General features: G+C 45.6%; 2 protein-coding genes across 4 annotated transcripts; both read left to right on the forward strand.

Moving 5' to 3' along the window:
- Positions 1-2,941: 2,941 nt before the first annotated feature.
- LOC131550879 (pancreatic secretory granule membrane major glycoprotein GP2-like) lies at positions 2,942-8,739 on the forward strand. 2 transcript variants are annotated; one of them, XM_058793373.1, is made up of 10 exons: positions 2,942-3,013; positions 3,198-3,588; positions 3,710-4,108; positions 4,208-4,297; positions 4,578-4,958; positions 5,040-5,108; positions 5,571-5,696; positions 5,776-5,960; positions 6,380-6,537; positions 7,891-8,739. In XM_058793373.1, exons 2-10 carry the CDS (start codon positions 3,270-3,272, stop codon positions 8,138-8,140), a joined length of 1,977 nt encoding a protein of 658 aa, XP_058649356.1. In that variant the 5' UTR covers positions 2,942-3,013; positions 3,198-3,269; the 3' UTR covers positions 8,141-8,739. The 2 variants fall into 2 exon arrangements, with proteins under 2 accessions (XP_058649356.1, XP_058649357.1); XM_058793374.1 differs by lacking the exon at positions 2,942-3,013 and having other exon boundaries at positions 3,466-3,588; positions 3,720-4,108.
- A 578-nt stretch (positions 8,740-9,317) lies between these two features.
- On the forward strand, positions 9,318-14,078 carry LOC131550894 (zinc finger and SCAN domain-containing protein 21-like). 2 transcript variants are annotated; one of them, XM_058793399.1, is made up of 2 exons: positions 9,318-11,122; positions 14,020-14,078. In XM_058793399.1, the coding sequence occupies exon 1, from the start codon at positions 10,219-10,221 to the stop codon at positions 10,903-10,905; it is 687 nt and encodes a 228-aa protein (XP_058649382.1). In that variant the 5' UTR covers positions 9,318-10,218; the 3' UTR covers positions 10,906-11,122; positions 14,020-14,078. The 2 variants fall into 2 exon arrangements, with proteins under 2 accessions (XP_058649382.1, XP_058649381.1); XM_058793398.1 differs by lacking the exon at positions 14,020-14,078 and adding an exon at positions 13,494-13,820.
- Positions 14,079-16,822: the final 2,744 nt, after the last annotated feature.

The raw sequence follows: 16,822 nt of genomic DNA on the forward strand, positions 1-16,822 counted from the left end.
TAATTGACCTGACCTCTGGCTGATGGTATTGAACCTTTTGCTTAAATTTTAGGCCATTTGTGTGGTATCCTAAACACCAGCTCACATTAGTTTCAACATCAAGTTAGCTCACAAACTAAAGCAATGAAGGCATTGAGAAATTGCACTGCTTTCACTGTTTATATATATATATATGAATGCAGGGGCTTAAATTTCATCTAACAGTAGGGGGGATAATAAACATAAAATTTCTCAAGAGCAATTTTTGAAGGGGACACAAATAATACAGCCAAAATTGTACTTGTAAGGATAGATATGTGTACACAGCATGCACATAGCATGGACTTAGCATGGACTGTGTTTAAATATGAGTTCGGTTCATATGGTTCATATATGGGTATAATTATAATTATTATTTTGCGTTCTCCATAGTATTTTAGGTTTCATCTGAAACCGAGTACGTCTCTTTAGATATTCAACCGCATTAAGCCCACTGATCTGCCACTTAACATCATATTGAGCAAAACCCAACACATTGGTAGGTCTACAATATTAGCCAAATATCAGTTCACACACAGGCTTATCGCTGTGTTAGTTGTAGTGGGTGACAAGCTAAGGTATTAAGCTTGTTAACCTTATAATTGCTCATAGAAAAAACATCGGATATCATAATTTTTTTGTCATGACTAATTTATTAATGATCCAGCATCATCTGTATTAAAGAATCATTTCACCCGATGTTTAGAGAATAAAATAGCCTTGACAGCCTAAGTTACTTACACATAACTGTTACTGAGGAACTTGCTCTCTCCCACCGGAGTGACCGGACTCGTGTACAGTGTTGCCAACTAATTTTCAGGGGAAGTTGCTAAAGGAAGGTCGATTTATTGCTAAAAGTTGCTAAATGACATTGTGATGTCATTGCGCGATGACATCATTGCTTAATTACGACGCAAAGATGTGTCACTACATCAAATCTCAGCAAAAAATATATTTTATATATGTTAATTTAGATTTGTTTGTAAAATAATATAAATGCCTAATAAAATATTAAAATATAAATCCTGTATTTTTAAATACAACAGTTTTTAACCATTAATTTTTTTTTTTTTTATTAGCTAGTGAACTTATAAAACTACACATTTTGAACAGTTATAGTTTTAAGCAGTGTATTAGTAGTTATTTAGTGTGCTACAATCTAAGAAAAGTCTGTAAAAATAGGGTACAATCTACTATGTTAACATTAAGGAATTTTGTTTTACCTGCGTTTTTAATTATGCATTATATTTTGTGTTTTCGGGTTACAGGGTTACAACGGATAATGGATAACACAAATTATGTCCTGAAAAATTACTAATACCTTTTACATTTTTCTAGATATTTTTTTTACAGTGTACTAACTGATCAGCAATCACAGTTACAAGATAAGGTGTATCATAAATGAACAATTATTCAATTATTATTATTATTATCAAATTGAACAATTGCAAATAGCAGCTAACTTAATTCATGTGATGTGTGTACTGCTATGCATCTTTGGTTTACTCATTTTGTTTAATTAAGATGGAAATTGTGTGCCTTTTTATCGTTTGAGTCATTTATCAAAAGTTGCTAAAAAATTGCCAAATAAATGTTAAAAATAGCTAAATTTGTTGCTAGGTGCTTTTGGAAGAAAAAGTTGCTAGGGTAGTGTGAGAAGTTGCTAAATTTAGCAACAAAATTGCTAAATTGGCAACACTGCTGGTGTATGTGTATCGGTAAAAGAGGAAAGCAGGTCGTGGACCAAACCACTGTGAGGCAAGGGCGGGGGGAATAAAAACATTACTGAACTTAAACGTTTTTTTGCGTTTATTTTGTTTTACTACTCACACAGTTATTTTAAGTATATGTCCATTATATTTTTTTCATTACACAGAGTTGCTTGTAATGATATTTTTAGGGGGGACAACCCTCAGTTAGGGATTTACGCCTATGTATGAATGACAAACATAAACATTAACATAATTTATTTGTTTATGTACTCCATGCTAGTACATGAGCAGCCAATGAGAGTAGTTATGATGTTTCTCTGTCCCATTCTGCAGGCTGCAGCCAGATTCGCATACTAGATATACTTTATATTAGGTGTCTAACTAACATGTACTTACAGCTAAAAGATGAATTGTTAGGTACAGTGTTCTCATTGTGTTCATGTTGTGTTATGGAATACCTTTGTTGCTCATTAGGTGGGAAATAGTTAAGGTTTGGGGCAGGTTTAATGGTATGGATATGTTTAAGTGTGTGTTATGTTCTTACAGAACTCAGATGTACTTACAGAATTAATTACAGCTGTAACTAACTGAGTGAATTGTTAAATATGGTTGCAATGTAAATATCATGTATGTGCACAGTAGGTTAAATTATGAATTTGATTTTTAGAATATTAATAAAAAAAAGTGGGTCCCAGTATTTTAACAGCACTTTTGCAAATTCCATGACAGTTTCTTTCAGCAGCATCAGCAGTGATCCCTGCTACAACTATGAGTCTCTGGATCGTCCCTGGAGAGCCAAAAATGAAACTGGAGACTGGATTTGTGATGAATCTTTCTCCTGGAATGGCTGGTACCGGCTTTTCTACAATGGAATGAACATCCAGATGTCAGAGACCTGTATTAGTTCATACACCTGTAACACAGAATATAATCTGTGGCTCAATGGTCCTCATCCTGAGATAGAGGATGGAGTGGTGATCAGAGAGGTCTGTGGAGGATCTTATTGGGGTGGCTGTTGTGATTACAAGTCAAAACCCATCAGAGTGAAAGTGTGTCCAGGCAATTACTATGTTTATGAACTTGTGAATCCACAATTCTGGTGTACAGGATACTGCACGGGTACAGTGCTTTTTTTTTTTTTTTTTTTTCATTTTTTAAGTCTTTCAAAACATTTAAAATTACTTTAATCATGTCTTGAATGTCCTTTTCAGATGCCAACACCATTTCATGGCTGGCGTCCACTGTAAATCCAGATATAATCACTGGACCCAGCATCACCTTGAGTAAGTTACATTTGAATTTATTCATATACCTAGCCCCCCACTACCCCACCCCCCCACTATTTTTATTTATTTTTTGCAGTGAAACTGAAATCTCATGTTTGTTAATATGTTTGATTAGTTCAGATTTACACTTGTGAAGTTCCTCATTGAAATATAACGGTCTGTTTTGGTCTCCCTCTAACAGATTATGAGCCGTGCAATAACTACAACATACTAGACAACTACTGGAGAAGCACATTCAATTACTGGTCTATGTATGGATACACCTCTGATCATGATGACACTCGTGTTGAATGGGATGGCTGGTATCGACTCTTCATTGATGGATCAAGTGCTCAGATGCCTGAGTGGTGTTTTTCATTCTATGTCATGTGGAGGAGTTAGTTCACTGTATCTTGGTGGCTCTCATCCTCGGCTAGAAGATGGTGTTGTTACTCGTGAAGTTTATGGATCTCACCATGATCAGTGCAGTTACTACAGATCCGAACCAATCCAAGTCAAAGCTTGTCCTGGAAATTATGTCTACAAATTTACCAGACCAACTCTTTCGATCCCAGTTCCTGTATATTGTGCAGGTACAGTCATTCATCTTTTCCTTTGCCATGTTTATCATAAATTGTATTGTTTGTATTCATATTATATTGAATAGATGTAATATGCAGTATGCAATGTTCTCTTTCTACTTTCCCCACATAGTACCTTTCAGTACCCCAAGTGTTGATCCCTGCTACAACTACACCAGTCTGGATGAGCCTTGGAGAGCCACTGACAATCCTTATAACAACTATTACTACTATGGCATGTGTGATTATAATGTGGAGTGGAATGGCTGGTACAGGCTGTTCTACAATGGCCAAAATGCCCAGATGCCAGAATCATGTGTTAATTTTGGTATGTGTGGCTCTTATGAGCCTCTGTGGCTCGGCGGCCCTCATCCACAGCTGGAAGATGGAGTGGTCACCCGTCAGGTCTGTGTCTCCTCATGGGATGGCTGCTGTACTTACACGTCCCACCCTATACGAGTCAAATCCTGTCCTGGAAATTACTATGTTTATGAATTTGTGAAGCCATCTTTTTGTGGAGATTACTGTGTAGGTGAGTATTTGCTCATATGTAATTAAGTCAGTTAGTCTTTTCTTGGTTTTGATTAATAATGGCTGAAGTTGATATTAAAAAATAAATTCTTAATACCAGAAGCCACAAGTCAGTCCTTCACATCAGTGTCTACAACAACAGAGACAATTCCACCCATAGAATCCATTACTACACCAATCACAACCACTGGTAAAGTATGGTCTTATTTCCTTTTAAACTCTCATGAATATCTTTATGTATCGCTCCATTGCACAAGAGTGCAGTAAATTCATAGCTAAATGAACTTCAGAAATGAGCAAATGATGTTCAGTGAATGAGATGTTCAACCAGAGACAAACTCTCTTCAGCTTTGAATAACTTGGAGCACAAGTGTAATAGGGAGCCTAAGTTAATAATGTTCTACAGATTTCATACTGATTATTTATATTACATTCAGTCAGTGATTTTTAGAACGTTTCCATATTAACAGCTCTCCCTGTTGACCCCTGCTACAACTACAATGTCCTGGATGATTCATGGAGATCCACCAACAATCAACATTCCTCTCAACTAATGTGTGATGCTGTGGTCAGCTGGAGAGGCTGGTACCGTCTCTTCATTCAGGATCAGAGCGTTCAGATGCCAGACACATGTGTTGAAGAGTATAGTTGTGGCACTAATGCTCCACTCTGGCTGAACGGAGGACATCCAACAGTTGAGGATGGAGTGGTCACTCGAGATGTCTGCGGTCACTGGGACAATAACTGCTGCCATTTCCAATCCAATCCCATTAAAGTCAAAGCCTGTCCAGGAGATTATTATGTCTATGAGTTTGTGAGTCCAACTACCTGCAGTTTGGCATACTGTGCAGGTAAATATATTTACATGTGCCGTCTGTTTAATTTAATAGATCATTGTTTTCATGTAATATTGTTCTTTTTTTCTTTTTCAGATGCAAGGAACATAAACACTACCTCTACTACTGTAATGCCAGAGACAACCACAGAAACTACAACGACTGGTAATACAATGTGTTGTATAAAAATCTCGAGGTTTATAGTTTTAGTGAGCAAATCAGATCCATGTTATGTGTTATGACATATGTAAAGAATTTAACACAGATCAGCATGCCAAACACCTCGATTAATGTTATCAGTGGACCTTAAGGGGAAATACATTATAAATGCTTAAGATTCATTTAATTCACTAGAAAAAAATGTAACTTAAATGAATTAACTTGAGACCAAGAGCAATAATCAGTCAATGGTCCTGAATGTTTAGTATAAGGATATATGGTAATGTAACAGCTTGTATCTGCAACACTTAGTTATAATAATATAATAGTTATAATTTCTGATGGTAGGGTAATATGTAAAGCTGGGAATTGGTTGATTATGACAGTGGGTTACTAATCAGCGCTTATGTTTACATTTACATTTTTGCATTAGCAGACACTGTTTTACAAAACAACTTCTCCTCCTAGTTAACAGAAATCCCTGTTCTGAACTCAGCTGCTCTGAGGATGAAAGGTGCGGGATGATAAATGGTGTTTACGGCTGTTTGTGTGAAAAGGACCATCACAGAAGACAGCAACGTCATGACTCTTTCGGTTGGTATTATTCCACAACAAAATACAAAAAATCAGTCATTAATTACATGTTTTTTTGTTTTGTTTTTGTCTCTCTCAGATTTCTCAGAAACCTGTGAAAGCAGCTCTGGCTCCATGTCTGTGTCTCGCTGTCAGCTCTTTGAGGCTGGTTTTCCAGCAGACGTCTTACACCTCAATGATCCCAGCTGCAAAGGAACGGTCCGGAATGGCAGAGTGGAATTCCATTTTGATAACGATGAACACATCTGTGGCACAAATCTTGTGGTAGGACAAACTATGTATAATCTATTCAAATACACCATCCAAACATTCGTAGTGTCTGATTAAACCAGCAGTTGGATTTGGATGAACAATTGGAGAATCTCTCTGAGACTTTGAGAATATCTAGGGAGGATTGTTTGGGCCCTTCCTGTTGTTATAGATTGATTCTTTGGAGGTGCCTGAACAGACCATCCTAGAGACTACTCAAAGTCTCAAAAGGATTCAGTGGAAGGGTTCACAAGACCACACCACAAAAATGACTGGAACTGTCCATTGGAACTGGACTGGAATCTACCATTATTTCATGATGGTCATTTTTTTTGGTGTGTTTCTAATGTTGTTTTCATAACATTCTTTGAAATACAAATTCAATTTGAGCTAAATTCCAAAAAAAGTATGTATGTTGTATATGTTGTCCACAGGCCAACGGCACCCACTTCATCTACAGTAACTTTATTCTGGGGACACCGAGGTCAGAAGGTCTCATCAGCAGAGAGAAAATCCTTAAGCTTTCTTTCAGCTGCGTTTATCCTCAAACACAAACTTTTACTATGAATGCGGAAATCAACCCACTGGAGACGTGAGAGTCAAATACAAATTCTGATTTCAACTGTACTGTTTTATTAAAGGAGTAGTTCACCAAAATACAATTTTTCTCATCATATTGTTCCAACATGTTCTCACTCCCAACTTGTTAAATATTTCAGTTGTTTGTCTTAATTTAATGGTTTGCATCAATTTGTAAAAAAAAAAAAAAAAAAAGAAATAATTTTATATAAATGTATACTTTCATTGGAGCACCTAACCCCACCCCTACCCTAAACTTACCCTCTTCTGAACAATATAAAACACGCACCAGGCGATTAAAAGTACAGTCACAGGTATTTATTGCAAAAACTGACCATAAAAAAGCAGTATAAAAGCATTACAAACAAGTCGTGTTGTATTCCAAGTCTTCTGAAGACATATGATATCTTTATGCGAAGAAGAGAGTAAAACATAAGGTTTTAACCGCTGGAAATGATCCCGCTCCCTTAATGTGCTCACATCTCATTCAAAAAGATACTCCCTTAGCATGACGCAATCAGTCACGAGACACACAAGAGCCAATAACATTTCACAACCAAAGCTGAAGTAAGGCTTCTCGTGAAGGTGTTTTTTGAATTTCTGCACAGACTGCACACAGGATCTGAGCTTTACGGTGGATGGAGACGGCGATCGCGTCTATTCCTCTGACAAATCAATCGTTTTGCCTGGGAAGACTTGGAATATTAATATTTTTTGAGTAAATTATGACTGTAGCTGTATTTGCCTGTTATATCTTGTGTTTTTGGTGTAATGTAAATTAAACTGTTGTGACTGTTTACATCGACAAATCACAACCCAACATATATGCAATAATGGCAGTATTATTAACCAATATATAATTTAATCATGACGATAAAATTCCCAGTTCCTTTCGCATCGGCATACTGACGCCAAGAGTTTTTTAAAGCAATGGAGGACCCTGCACATCGAAAAATGATGCTAAAGGGGTACCTCGTGCATCAAAAAGTGACGCCAAATGGTCCTGAGCAAGCGTCAATATGTGACGAGTTGGGAGTGGGAATGTGGTGTTTGTTCAAACTCTCATGGCTTTATTTGTTCTGTGGAATTTTACTGGTCACACTTTTCAATGCAGTTAATCATCATGAGAACTTTCAAGCTTCAAAAAGAAAACAAAAGCACCACAAATGCTTTATAAAAATGGTCTATATTACCTATATGAATGAATCATTCTGATAAAAAGATTAGATAAACAAACCTCTACTTCTCTAATAACTTCTGTCATGAAAACGCAAAAGAAAAGAAATGTTAATTTTTTTAAACAAAGTATATATATTTTACCCTTAAAACAGTAATTTTAAAACCGATCTGTCCATTATTTCAACAGCATTGTGCACGAGACCCTCCCCTCTGGTGAAGGCAGATATCAGGTTCGGATGATTCCATATGAGGATGATGAGTTTACCCGGCCCTTCACTGGTAGAGTGGATGCACAGCTCGACCAGAAGATGAATGTGGAAGTTCGTGTTGAGGGGGTTGACAGCCGTCAGTTTGCCCTGGTGATGGACACGTGTTGGGCTACACCTGTGAATGATCCTGATTACAGTCTCCGCTGGGATCTCATCGTCACAGAGTAAAGCTGTTTGTATTCTAATGCTCAGTCTTAACTGTAACTGTAGCATGTTTTAAAAACAACATTTGAACATTTGATAGATCAAATAAGTAATAATCCATATCACTTTTAGGGTTTCCTCAGAATTGCATCTTTCAGTATTTAAGCATAAGATCCCATGTTTTGTGCCTGGAACACAAATGTGTGAAGATTTACAGGATTACTTTTGAATTGAATGAATGGAGCTGCTGCAGTGGAGCTGCTGCAGAACGGCGTCTCGACATCCAGCCGTTTCTCCTTCAGATTGTTCATCTTCACTGAAAACTCCACTAAGCTTTACCTGCACTGTGCTGTTCACCTTTGCCTTCTGTCGAGCAATCGCTGCTCAACGGTGAGTTTAAAATATGTGAAGGTTTACGAATATAACTTTTAAGAAATGCATATGCTTATGTTACAGTTCAGGAACGTATTTCTATAGCAGACTTTGATCTGGTAAATGTACATGATGGAAAGTAATATGTAAAGTTAGCCATATCTCAGCAAGAGAATGACAGTTGGTTTACATGATGTAGGGTAATTATTAAATTTAATTTAGCTCAAAGGGAATTTGAACAGAATCACTGTTTTGCGGCTGATCACCGAGTCGGCCGGCGATTCACTGAACGAGCCGTATAACATCAACTCTGCCCTGGATATTAAAATCCAAAATATAGTGAAAACACTATTAATAAGCACAGTAACAAGATTAATCGGCAGATTAAGACATTAACTTGTAAGCACAAAACACAAGATATCTCTCTTTTTAATATAATTAAGACTTTATTTATATAAACGTCTCGGTTACGTATGTAACCCTCGTTCCCTGAAGAAGGGAACGGAGACGTCACGTCGGATGACCGACGAATTGGGATCTCGCCAGAGAGACCAATCCACTTCGAGTGTAACTAAACGAGCCAATGGACATTGGCATGCGATCATTGCATACAGCTGCCGCTGATCACAGCGTGAGTATAAGAGGCAGCGGGTGCACCGCATTAATTCATGCTTTCGCTGAGGAGCCGAGCCGGTGGCCCGGCCGCCCAGCGGTGGTATAGCGACTGTGGCGACGGGACGTGACGTCTCCGTTCCCTTCTTCAGGGAACGAGGGTTACATACGTAACCGAGACGTTCCCTTTCAGTCGGTCACTCCGAGTCACGTCGGATGACCGACGAATTGGGATCCCTACCAAAGCGCCACAGGAGCTGCCCCTTCCAGTGCCCTGTGTAGGCCTCCTGACCCTTCCTATAAGGCAGACGATAGGACCGGGCTTTACACAGAGAGGGTCAACTACTGTTGTTCCTTGGGCAACCCAGACAGTAGGACTTGAATAACACTGGGAAGCCTGCCCTTCCATTTGGAAGAGGCACACTGCAGAGTCACCTCCTCCCAGAGGGGGTTAAGTGGCATTTAGACATGTGAAGTAACCCCGTAGGGCCCTATTGCACATGGAAGTCTCTGAGATGGCTTAGGCTGCTGTGGCGAGGGGGGCATGGCTCAGCGAGGTCTGCAGCGGGAGAGAGAGCTGGGAGTCGAGCGGTGAGTAAGTGGGTCAAGTGCAAATGACAAACACCTGTGTCTTATTCCAGTAAGTGGCGTGGGGAGAAGGTATAAAAGACACCTGGGAACGTCAGAGAGGAGAGAGAGACCTACTGTGGACTGGAGGCTGCGATCTGGGGATTGTGCGAGTGTGACGTGTGCTCAGGAGAGCAGGACTGTTTCCGTGCGGATGCACGATTATGTTGAGCGCTGAGAGCGCGACTTTCTGTTGTTTGAAAAACTAAATAAAACCCCAGTCTCAGCCTAGCCGACCTCGTCCTCTTCCTTCCTACCCATTGACTTTGTTACACTGGTGCCGAAACCCGGGAAGGAAGCAGGAGGGACGCTGCCATCATGCAGACTCCCACAAGCACGCCGTTTGCGGACGTTATCTCATCTCTTGCGGTCCTCCACCAAGAACAACACCAGGCGCTGCTGGACATGCGGACTGACCAGGAGCACCGCTTCCAGGCCATTTGTCGGGCGCAGCAGGAGGACCGCGAGACGTTCCGGAGCCACTGAACAAGATGGGGGCTCAGGATGACCACAAAGCTTTTTTAGATCTCTTTGAGAAGACCGCGGAAGCGGGGAGGTGGCCTCGTGAACAGTGGCCGGTGCGTCTGATACCCCTCCTATCTGGGGAGGCGCAGGTGGCTGCGCAACAACTGCCCGTGCCGAACCTCCTGGTCTTCGATGATCTGAAGAGAGCCATCCTCCAGCGGGTCGGCCGAAGCCCAGAGCAACATCGCCAGCGGTTCCGTTCGCTGGTCCTGAGCGATAGCGGCCGGCCCTTCGTGATGGCACAACAGCTCCGGGACTCGTGCCGCAAATGGCTGCTGGCTGAGGGAAGCGACGTCGACCACATCATCGACCGGGTGGTACTGGAGCAATTTGTCACTCGCCTGCCAAGGAAGACTGCGGAGTGGGTCCAGTGCCACCGACCGACGTCGCTGGACTCAGCCATCCAGCTGGCGGAGGATCAGATGGTAGCGTGCCCCGGGGTCGGCGAACATCTTCCAGCTGTCTCTCTCTCGTCACCTTTGCTTTCTCCCTCTCTCTCTCTCTCTCCCTCTGCCGCTCGACCTGTTCCCCTTCCTAGGTCCCATCCTCCAGGTCTTCCTCGGGTCCCACCCCGAGGACTGGGTGGGACTGGCCAGGATTATACCGCTGGTCCGAGAATCCCGCCCAGGGGGGGCGGGGCGGACCTCCGCTAGGACCGATACGGGCTCCGTTTCCCCGCTCTCCCCACGCCACTCACTTAACCCACTTCCTGCCACTAGGGCGGCGGGGAGGTCTGGGCCGGCCTGTTGGCGTTGCGGGGATCCGGGGCATTTTATTGACAGGTGTCCGGTGATGGAGGTGGGAACAATGATCCGGGTCCCGGATGCACCGCAGGCTGCCCCCGATCAGGCTGGCAGGTACCAAATACCTGTGAGTATTAAGGGGGGTACCTACCAGGCTTTGGTGGATTCAGGGTGTAACCAAACCTCTATCCATCAAAGCCTGATTCGGCCCGAGGCATTGGATACAAGCCGCATGGTTCCGGTACAGTGTGTGCATGGGGATGTGGTGAGATATCCTTTAATATCCGCTGTGATCCAATTTAGGGGACAAAAGCATAGAGTGGAGGTCGCAGTTAACCCGCACCTCCGACATCCGCTGATTCTGGGAACTAATTGGCCCGCTTTTAGTGAATTATTGGGATGTTTTTGTGCGGATGTTTCTTGGGGAAGAGGAAAACAGGGAAGGGGCGCGCTTGTACAGGTGGGAGAGGTTGAACCGCGACCACTGAGTTCTGAACCAGAGGAACAGAGTGTAATCGAGAGGCTGATCCTCTCGGAACGCGATGATTTTCCTCTGGAACAGACTCAGGATGAGTCATTAAAACATGCTTTTGAACAGGTCCGTTATATCGACGGTCAACCTCTCCAGCCGGCTCGACCGCTCTCCTATCCCTATTTTTCAATTGTGAAAGATCGGTTGTATCGAGTGACTCAAGACGCTCAGACAAAGGAAGATACAACACAGTTGTTAGTGCCAAAAAGCCGTCGGGAAATGCTTTTCCAGGCGGCTCATTGTAATCCCATGGCTGGACATTTAGGCCAAACGACAACATTAAATCGTCTCATGGCCCGTTTTTTTTGGCCGGGCATTCACGAGAATGTTCGCAGGTGGTGCGCGTCTTGTCGCGAATGTCAGCTGGTGAATCCACCGGCCTCCCCAAAAGCGCCTTTGCGCTCGCTACCATTAATGCAGGTCCCCTTCGAAAGAATTGGGATGGACCTCATCAGGCCATTAGAGCGATCAGCGAGAGGACATCGCTTTGCATTAGTCCTGGTGGACTATGCAACCCGATATCCTGAGGCAGTGCCGCTCTTTATGGACGTTTATGAAACTTGGGAGGACGGGCCTTCTCAAAGTAAAAATTAAATTCAGTATGTACTGGACCTGAGAACAAAACTCCACACGCTGGGGTGGCTATCTTGGGAGAATTTGTTGCAGGCCCAGGACAGACAAAGCCGGCTATATAACAGGGGAACCAATTTGCGGAAATTTTCATAGGGAGATAAAGTGCTTGTATTACTCCCAACTTCGAGTTCCAAATTACTTGCGAAGTGGCAAGGACCGTTCGAGGTCACACGGCAAGTGGGAGATCTCGATTATGAGGTGGTACGAACAGATAGGAGTGGGGCACATCAAATCTATCACCTCAACCTCCTAAAAAAATGGAGCGAGGCGGAGTCAGTGATGCTGGTGACGGTGGTGAGTGGAGAGGATGATCTCGGGCCAGAAGTGAGCCTCAAAACGCAGTCTCTCGCTCTGGCCCCGGGAGGAGATCATCTCTCGCCCTCCCAGCTCACTGACGTGGCCAGGTTGCAAGCAGAATTTGCTGATGTGTTCTCGCCCCTACCTGGTCGAACAGATCTCATTCAGCATCATATCGAGACCGAGCCAGGCGTAGTAGTACGCAGTCGGCCGTATCGGTTACCTGAGCACAAGAAAAAGGTGGTTCAGACGGAATTAGAGGCAATGCTCGAAATGGGAGTGATAGAAGAATCCAACAGTGATTGGGCGAGCCCGATAGTCTTAGTTCCTAAGACGGACGGCTCGGTCCGGTTCTGTGTGGATTACCGCAAAGTAAATGCTGTGTCGAAGTTCGACGCGTATCCAATGCCGCGAATCGACGAATTGCTTGATCGGCTGGGCACAGCTCGTTTTTATTCGACACTGGACTTAACGAAAGGTTATTGGCAGATCCCCTTATCGCCGGTATCTAAAGAAAAGACAGCCTTCACAACGCCGTTTGGATTACACCAATTCGTTACGCTTCCGTTCGGCTTGTTCGGGGCGCCGGCTACTTTTCAGCGACTCATGGACCGTATTCTCCGGCCCCATGCTGCATATGGAGCATGTGAGGACTGTCCTGAGAGCGCTGAGGGTGGCCGGGCTCACGGCCAACCCGAGGAAGTGTGCGGTTGGGCGTGTGGAGGTCAGGTATCTGGGCTTCCACTTGGGTTACGGACAAGTGCGTCCCCAAATTGATAAGACTGCAGCCGTTGCAACTTGTCCGAGACCTAAGACCAAAAAGGAGGTGAGACAGTTCCTGGGGCTGGCGGGATACTATAGAAGGTTTGTGCCTAATTATTCGGACCTCACCAGCCCGCTGACTGATCTCACTAAAAAGGAGGCGCCCGATCCGGTCCAGTGGATGGAGCTGTGTCAGGCTTTTACCCAGGTAAAGGCTGCTCTATGTGGCGGGCCGCTATAACACTCTCCTGACTTTTCTCTCCCCTTGTTGCAGACTGACGCGTCGGACAGGGGGCTGGGTGCAGTCCTGTCCCAGGAGATAGAGGGGGAGGAGCGGCCGGTGCTGTACATTAGTCGCAAGCTCTCGAAGAGAGAGACTAAGTACAGCACCATAGAGAAGGAGTGTTTGGCCATCAGGTGGGCCGTCCTCACTCTCCGATATTATCTCCTGGGACGGGAATTCACTCTCTGTTCGGACCACGCCCCTCTGCAGTGGCTCCACCGCATGAAAGATACCAACGCGCGGATCACTCGTTGGTATCTGGCTTTACAGCCTTTTAAGTTCCAGGTGGTCCACAGGCCGGGTGTTCAGATGGCTGTGGCCGACTTCCTCTCCAGGAATGGGGGTGGGGGGGTGGGGGGCTGCAGGCCGGCGGCTCCCCCCGGCCTGAGTCGGGCGGTGGGGGTATGTGGCGAGGGGGGCGTGGCTCAGCGAGGTATGCAGCGGGAGAGAGAGCTGGGAGACGAGCGGTGAGTAAGTGGGTCAAGTGCAAATGACAAACACCTGTGTCTTATTCCAGTAAGTGGCGTGGGGAGACCGTATAAAAGACACCTGGGAACGTCAGAGAGGAGAGAGAGACCTACTGTGGACTGGAGGCTGCGATCTGGGGATTGTGCGAGTGTGACGTGTGCTCAGGAGAGCAGGACTGTTTCCGTGCGGATGCACGATTATGTTGAGCGCTGAGAGCGCGACTTTCTGTTGTTTGAAAAACTAAATAAAACCCCAGTCTCAGCCTAGCCGACCTCGTCCTCTTCCTTCCTACCCATTGACTTTGTTACAGCTGCATCATTAGAGATGGCAGAACGTGGTCTGCCAGAGGAAACACGGCTCTAATAAGCATACCGTGGAATACACATATGGGATCACGGCAGGGTCTCTCATATGGGCACTAGCCTCACATCAGATTTCAAGAATTCATTGGCTGAAAGGCCTGGCGCCGGACGCTCCGCCACGTCCGGACGCCGGAGTGCTGGAGGACTCGACAGGGTTTGCCTGGTTAAGGAACTCTCTGGAGAATTAGGCGAAGGAACGCCGCAAGCCGACTCTGAGCCGGGCCTCTCAGTGCCACTACCCGTTTGAGATGAGAACACAGGAGGAAACCGGTTCGACACGTAGGCTATAAAACCTAGCGAACGTGTTAGGAGTCGCCCAACCCGCAGCTCTACAGATGTCTGCTAGCGAGCAGGCTGAGGGGCTGCAGCCGGAGTGGAAGCAGCAGGTTTCCTCCGGCGCATGATGTGTTTGATCGCCTCAGTTTGCTTCTGGGCTGCCGAGAACTGCTGGGCAAAGCTCTCGACAGCGTCGCCGAAAAGGCCGGTCTGCGACACGGGAGCATTCAGGAACTGTACCTTCTCTTGCTCCTTCATGTCAGCAAGACACAGCCAGAGATGGCGCTCCTGGACCACTAGCGTGGACATCGTACGACCCAGAGACTGTGCGGTCACCTTCGTCGCTCGAAGCGCGAGGTCCGTCGCAGCACGCAGCTCATGTAGAACCGCCAGGTCGTGACCACCCTCGTGCAGGTCTTTCAGGGCTTTGGCCTGGTGGACCTGCAGTAACACCATGGCGTGAAGGGCAGAAGCCGCCTCCCCACAGGCTCTATAAGCACTGCCAGTTAGACCTGACGAATACTTACAGGCCCGCGAGGGGAGACACGGGTCACCTCGCAGAGTGGTAGCGGCTGTTGGACATAGTTGCATGGCCACAGACCGCTCCACAGAGGGGATGCCCGCGTACCCCAAAGCGGCTCCACCATCGAGGGTGGTGAGGGGGGAGGAGCCGCAAGATTTGTTTCGGGCAGTGAAAGGTGCCCTCCACGATCTTGTGAGCTCCTCATGCACTTCCGGGAAGAATGGCACCGGAGGGGGGCGCCGAGAAACCACTCGTCCAGCCTCGAAGGATCGGGACGCGGTGGAGGATTCCACACGAGCCCGACATTCTCGGCGGCCCGGGAAAGCATAGCCGTCATCTCTGGGTCTGGCTCGGACAATGCTACCACACCCGAAGGGGGCAACGCAGCCGGGTCGTCATCCCCGGAGAGAGAGGACTCGCCCTCCGATGCAGCGACCGACATCTGGTCGTCAGAGGGGGCGCCGAAGGAAACGCGTGGTGCACCCTGTCCAGCAGAGGGCCCAGCGCGCTCCTTCGGCAGCTCCACCGGCTGCGGAGTGCTTGAGGGGTGAGGAACTCCTCTTGGGGAAGCCCTCACCGTAACCCTCAGATTACCTCTGACTCCACTGGATCCAGCGCCGCCCCGGGAACGGACACTGGATCGCGGCAGAGGCAGAGGGACTCCGCCATGTTTGACATTACAGAGTCTATTGTGCAACTCCGAGATGGTCATGTCCCCACAAGAAGAACACGAACCTTCCACGAAAGCTTCCTCAGCGTGCTGAATGCCCAGACACGTGAGGCAGCGATCGTGACCGTCCTGAGGCGCCAGGAAACGACCACACCCAGAAACACACGGGTGATAAGACATCTTTAAAAAGACACGATCACCCGTGTTACTCTTTTAGAGAAAATTTGCTCTTTATTAGTGCTGAAGCACGCAGGGGAGCTGGCCACCACACACTCCTAGTGTGACTGCCTTCACGGGAATCGATCTCTTTCTCCCGTGAGACCGCGACCACCGCTGCTGCGCTGTAACGCCCGCGCTCGCTCGTCTTCTCACTCGTTCAGGAAAGAAGAGCAGCAGTAATTCACCGCCGCTCGGCTCCGAAGCGAAAGGATGAATTAATGCGGTGCACCCGCTGCCTCTTATACTCACGCTGTGATCAGCGGCAGCTGGATGCAATGATCGCATGCCAATGTCCATTGGCTCGTTTAGTTACACTCGAAGTGGATTGGTCTCTCAGACGACGTGACTCGGAGTGACCGACTGAATGGGAACCTAAGACATAAACTAATCTAACACATGAACACACGCATTCACACATTCACACATTGCAGAAAGAGAGAAAGTGAGGACAGGATGAGTTTAAGAGAATGGAAATGTGATATCCCAAGTTTAGAGCAATATGGGCTATTGCATAGACCTGAACAACCATCAATCACTTATTTAACCCTCGCATTGAGTTTCTTAATGAGGCTAAAATTTATATTAAATGCATCAGTTCAGCCTGGAAGTTTGTACTTGCATTGCCTTTGTGTTAAGATTCCCTTCAGTCATTGTCTTTGCAAAAAGGGGGTTTCCCAAGTTGCTGATTGGCTGTAAGTTCAGTAGTCGTTGAAGTGATGTCTTGGGCGTTGGCTGAGGATGTGGAGTTGGTCCGGTTGAAGTTTTGAGGCCGTCACAGGCTCGAATTGAACTTGGAGACAAG

This window comes from Onychostoma macrolepis, chromosome 12 (genome assembly GCF_012432095.1).
Source record: "Onychostoma macrolepis isolate SWU-2019 chromosome 12, ASM1243209v1, whole genome shotgun sequence".
NCBI lineage: Eukaryota > Metazoa > Chordata > Actinopteri > Cypriniformes > Cyprinidae > Onychostoma > Onychostoma macrolepis.

What these genes read in the sequence shown, in the direction of transcription:
- LOC131550879 (XM_058793373.1), top strand. Translation starts at nt 3,270, where the DNA reads ATGGATACACCTCTGATCATGATGACACTCGTGTTGAATGGGATGGCT. An exon ending in CAGTTTGGCATACTGTGCAG is followed by an intron (nt 4,959 to 5,039) that starts GTAAATATATTT and finishes TTTCTTTTTCAG; the next exon opens with ATGCAAGGAACATAAACACT. An exon ending in GAAATCAACCCACTGGAGAC is followed by an intron (nt 6,538 to 7,890) that starts GTGAGAGTCAAA and finishes TTATTTCAACAG; the next exon opens with CATTGTGCACGAGACCCTCC.
- LOC131550894 (XM_058793399.1), top strand. Translation starts at nt 10,219, where the DNA reads ATGGGGGCTCAGGATGACCACAAAGCTTTTTTAGATCTCTTTGAGAAG.